The 5822-nt window shown below is 34.3% G+C and overlaps 1 protein-coding gene across 1 annotated transcript; it reads left to right on the forward strand.

Moving 5' to 3' along the window:
* Window positions 1-1046: 1046 nt before the first annotated feature.
* On the forward strand, window positions 1047-3437 carry LOC149421727 (uncharacterized). Its single transcript, XM_089634509.1, has 2 exons — window positions 1047-1206; window positions 3145-3437. The coding sequence occupies exons 1-2, from the start codon at window positions 1055-1057 to the stop codon at window positions 3371-3373; spliced, it is 381 nt and encodes a 126-aa protein (XP_089490635.1). The 5' UTR covers window positions 1047-1054; the 3' UTR covers window positions 3374-3437.
* Window positions 3438-5822: the final 2385 nt, after the last annotated feature.

The following is a 5822-nucleotide window of genomic DNA, read 5'->3' on the forward strand; positions in this document are numbered from 1 at the left end:
AAATTGAAACAACCTCCAGAGACTCTTTCAGAGTCAACACCGTTTTGGTAATTCTGGACAGACTGAGAGCTGAATTAGAGAGAAGACATGGTGCATATTATATAATCTTTAAAGAAAAATTTTCATTTTTAACAAGAATGAGTGAACTTTCAACACAAAGAGTCTCAGAAAAAGCTCAGTCTCTTGTGCAATATTACTGTAATGATTTAGAAGACGATTTAGTTCAGGAATGTGTACAATTTTGTAGTCACATTTCCTCTTATAAGACGGCAGAGAAACCTGAATCGACATCATTACTGAATCTTTTTAAGTTTTTGAGGAAAAAATCTCTGTGTAATGTTTATCCAAACTTGGATATAGCTCTCCGCATTGCACTTTGCACACCGGTCACAAATTGTTCTGGAGAAAGGAGTTTTTCCTGTTTAAAGCGTGTGAAAAATTACCAATGGTCTTCACTGTCGCAAGAAAAACTTAACTCTTTGGCTCTTCTGAGCATTGAAGCAGACTTAATGAATACTATAAACTATGAAGATATTAAAGATGATTTTTTCAATAAAAAACCCAAAAAAAATTGTAATTCTTGTTATTAAATTTTACTAATTAAATTAAATTTTACTAATTAAATTAAATTGTACTAATTCGTTTGTTTATATTATTTTTGAATACCTACTTCCTACATTTGAATATTTATTCTGAAAATTGTGTGTCACCTAATGGCAGCCTAAAAGTGAGTGATTATGTTTTTTTAATTTTTTTAAAAATTAAAAAAAAAATTATGATAGATATTATCGGTGGCAATTTCCAAGAAGGGGGTAGGGGGCGGCGGAAACGAAGTGGCCTATACTTGTGAAAAGTACAAATACGGCCCTGCTACCAACATGAATGATATTATACAGAAATTGCTACTGTATTATAGGCATTTTAAAATCAGTCTCAATTCCATGTATTTATCTTAATCTAGTAAGATAAAGCTAATTATATCAATAAATTGATTAAACGAACAGTATATAAAGAAGCCAAATAGTAATCTATTACAGTTTAGAATTGTGTGATCATGGCTGCGTCAAGGAACTTGTTGGCTCTGCTGGTGGTGGCTTTTGCCTGCTACTGTGCCCATTCTGCCTTCCTATCCAGCAATGAGAGTTTTGAACCTCGTTTGAACTTGATTCTTGGATCTGTGGGACCCAACGACGTCTTGCTTTACAGGTAAACTTATAATTAATAATATTTTAACCTTTTTAGGCAAATAATAAATATTTTTATTATTTGCCAAAAAAGTGCCTAATAATTAATATTATTGTATGCAGGCAATATCTCAATGTACCTACGCTCTATAAATACGTTACTGAGCCAACGTGGTTTCACTGAACTAGGTCCAGTGGACATACTTTAGGGAGCCATTCAAGTAGCTATTTCGTACGTACACCCACTTTGAATTGCCAAATCCTTTTCATAAGCGGTCCTACATTTTTTGTTCGATTAGTATGCATATTACGTGTTTTGTATTTTTATAATGTCTTTGCCTACATAAGTTAATTTTACTGAACACTTTAACCATGTAGTAATACATAGGCATAATATTGAGTTACAGTGTTTGGGCGAAATAATATGAGACAAGACACCTTTTTTCCCATTCAAGTAGATAATCAAATTTACATATAGACACCTACAAGATTTGCATAATGTATGATTTTAAGGTAGAATTATCTGATGCAGCAAAACCTCTCGAACGGTGAGCTATGGCGTTGTATGGCGTCATGTCAGTAGGGTGCTTACATATTTTACAATCCAAAATATTCAAGGTCAAATATTTTTTCCACGTTGCAACGTAAAATACAATCTTCATACTAACTTTCGAAGTAGGTATCTATTTGAATATCAAAAAATAAGACGAGACACCATAATTGTCTGGTCAATATTTTGTTAATCTCGGGGATAGAGTCAAGCTAGTACCTATAAACATTAATTGAGTGATAACACAGTAGGTTGACGAGATAAAGGTAATTAGATTGATTAATACAATCAAGATTACTCGGATTGATTGTGAAATCAGATTTCATGATAACATAAGACATGTGATGTACAATAAGTAATTATATATATACTTGTTAAAACGTCATGCGTTCGTATTTTACAGTGACGTTTTGTTAAAAAAATATTCTTAAAATAGTACTCATGTAGTTACTTTCTTATTTTTAGTACTTATCGTTGGCGATCCATAATGGGGCTCGGTAGTGTTAACAAATATCCCATAAGTCATAAGTTTTAATTTAAATCGGTGTAGGTACCTAGATCACATTTTTTGGAATTTTCTATCAAGTGCTAATATTTTTTTTTCTTATTCTTTATTCGTGGCTCCTTTATTGAAAATTGAATTCTATATATACCTACTTGAAACTTGTTCACCCGTCTCTTTGCCTTAATATTGAATATCTGTCGTAATAATGAACCTAAAACGCCCTGAACGGAGATATTTGACAAAAAAAAATTGAAGCCGCGGGATGAGGAAGATGTATGAAATATACTTTTACCTAATTAAAGTTATAATGACGTGTCCCATTCCCTGTCTAACCAAATAATATTTGTTTAGTTGTAATAATAATTTATTATTTATTAGCTGTTATAATTGCATTGCCAGTATAAAAATAAAATAGTTCATTTTATACCACTTCACGAACAAATCATTTCAAAAGTTTGTCATACAAGATGGCTGCCAGGCAATTTTCCCTCACCCTAGATTTGGCTTCGATGTCATTCATACAAAATCACAACAACGCTTTGTTCAGGGCTTTTTAGGTTCATGGCCGTAATGAACCGAAGATTGATAAAAAAAAACGTTTCTTCGGGTCGGTAACGATGCCAAATTGATACCATCGAATATTAATAATTCGCCCAACGCCAGAACATATTGGCAGTACCTACTTGTATTTGCTGGCAACGCTGGCCGCTAGAGGAGCTAGTTTAGCAATTTTATCATACCTATATAACTATATGCTACTATCAGAATCAGAATATCCTGTTGTCAAAAATATCAGAAGTTGTAGAAGAAGGCTGTGCTGTAATTATTCTACGGCATTCGATGATAATAATATAAAAAAACATCTTTAATATTAACATCGTTTTATTTATTTATTTTTATTTCAGCACCGTATCAAGACGTAACGCAACCGTTGGATCATCGGGATTCAACGACGTTGTCTACAGAGGCTTCGCCGTAAACATCACGTACATCGCCGCCGTCGAGGTAGGTGTCACCCAGAACGCCACCGCCTTCCTGTTCAGTGGAGGACTCGGCGCGAGCAACGCCACCATCAGGCTTACATCCGCCGTCAGCAGGGGATTTAATTACACTGTCAGCATCTACGGACGATAAACAAGACATTTCACTAATCTTTCCATAAAATAAATCAAATACACTAATACTACCAACTGCAAAACCATGTTTTTATTGCTCTACCAGTGATTCCCAAAGTGTTACAGGTAAAATAATACCAAAATTCACAATATAAATTTCCATATATTCCAAGAAGAATAAAATAATATACTCCCCATTTTACCTGAAATATATTGGAATTTTACAGTAGGCATCAAAAAAACCGTTTTATAAACTATTATGAATTTTAAAGGATTAACACGGAATTTAAAAAAATATTATGTGACACCTCACAAGAGTGCCTCTGTCTATACAGTGTAAAGACCGGGAGCTATATCGCCATCCGTTGGGTAGCTTTTTGGGACGGGTTAAGGAAGGTACTGTAGTAAGGTATTTATTAATGCTAGTTTTGAAGAGATGCGGAATAAATGAAGCAATAATATAACAGTGTCCGGTAGCTCGTTCCAAATACGAGCCGAAAGAACATATACAAAAACGAGTCGAAGAAACGACCCGTTCTCATGAGCCAAGATCAAGTGTGAACGGGAATTCCACTGGCGTCCGTCGAGTTTCGCGCACATTCAACTGTGCAAAGGGGATCAATGCTGCTAGTTCCTTAGAGCTGGCAACATTAAAATACCTGTAAAACAGACTCAGCATTCCCACATTGCGGCTGTGCGTTAGATATCGTAATCGGTCTGTTTACATAGGAATGGTTTCCTAAAAGCCATATGAAATGACATCGATCATTGGAACAATACTAATTTAAAGAAAGCTGAAAACCTTGAGATATTCAGTTGAGTCGTAGTGAAGTAAATTTTTTATCACATTTTAGGTAATATTGGTAGGCATAGGAATGTATATACTGTTATAGCAGATTAATAAAATTAAAATATTTGATTTGATAGACTAAATAAAATGTACGAAATAATAATTTAAAAAAAACACCATCGATCCCAACGTCCTTCCTGCATCACGCTCTACAACAGCAGCGTCCTATAGTCAGGTACTTTCCCACCTTCCCCTACCTATCTCTCCATCTTCCTGCATCACGCTCTACAACAGCAGCGTCCTATAGTCAGGTACTTTCCCACCTTCCCCTACCTATCTCTCCATCTTCCTACTCACGCAAAATGACAATGACTCCAGTATTTATTTTAAGACGAAATTGAACAGTGCTAGGTTACTGATACAAAATAAGTATGTACCTACCTACCTGTACACGTGCGAGTGAATGTTATAAAAAATACCATATGTTAATAAAATAAACACTATCCAAAGGTTTAATTCCGTGCTGTGACTACCGACACAGTTGGCATATCAAAAAAAAAAGATTCTAGTACCTTAAAATTCCATCGGATTGGCGCTACGGTTCGGTAAAATAATAAATTCATTAAATAATCCTGAAAATCTTTTTTAGATGGTGATTAACAAAATAATAGCAATTCTTTGACGTACCTTCTTAAAAATAAACTTAATCAATGTTTAGTAAATCGCATTTAACAATATATTCAAATTAGGGTTATTAAAAAATTAAACAGCAATCTTATACTAGAGGATATTCAATATTTGGAAATATTTAGTAAAACATGCGGAAAGATGGTCAGGAAAAGGTAAAATTTACTACTAATCACAGCTACTAATAATCAATTAGTTGTATCTAGTAGCCCAACATTAGGTATGTTTCCAATAAACATTTAAAATTTCACACTTCTCCTAATCACCGAGTCGATGCTTTGTCGCTTTTGATATATTATTATGACCCATTAGTCTACACAACTATCCGTCGGTTTCTCCCATTCCTTTGTACTAATGTAAATGTATTATATTACCTCTGTATTGATTGTTATGTTCATCTTTTTTTATCCCTCTTTATGTATATACAAGCACACATTATGTTTGTCTTATTTAGTATTAATTTGTACCCTGATGATATTTGATCAAAGCGAAACCGGTAAAAACTCGTGGTTTCGAAGTAAAAACTCGAGGTTTTACACAAAAAAGAGTTTTATGTTTATTACCTCTAAAGTTGTTTGTTCATCACAGTGAACATTGTCAAATCCCTGGAAAACAACCTCCTACTCGATATGTTCATTATGGTCAACATTGCCAAATGAGGTACATTGTGGTGCTTATTTTTTGCCAATTGGAAATTAAGGACGGGCCGCGAAAATATTAGCCCTTGTAAAGAGCGCATGTGCGATCGTAAACTGGAGATGTTTCCGATGCTGACAATGAATTGAGTGGACCCCTCTCTTCCGCTAACTTTTTTCTACTTAACCTTCTCTTGACTATTTTATAGAACCTTTTCACCTACTCAGCAGTTCCGACTCTGATGGTGCTCCAGATGATCAAACTGAATATAATGAAGATCTTGATCTTGTCTTGAAGAGCCAAACAATCAAAAGAGGGCACTTGCCTGGATTGATTGAAAATAGTCAAATAATGT

This window comes from Hesperophylax consimilis, chromosome 8 (genome assembly GCF_061612785.1).
Source record: "Hesperophylax consimilis isolate HC1 chromosome 8, BYU_Hcon_1.0, whole genome shotgun sequence".
Classification (NCBI taxonomy): domain Eukaryota; kingdom Metazoa; phylum Arthropoda; class Insecta; order Trichoptera; family Limnephilidae; genus Hesperophylax; species Hesperophylax consimilis.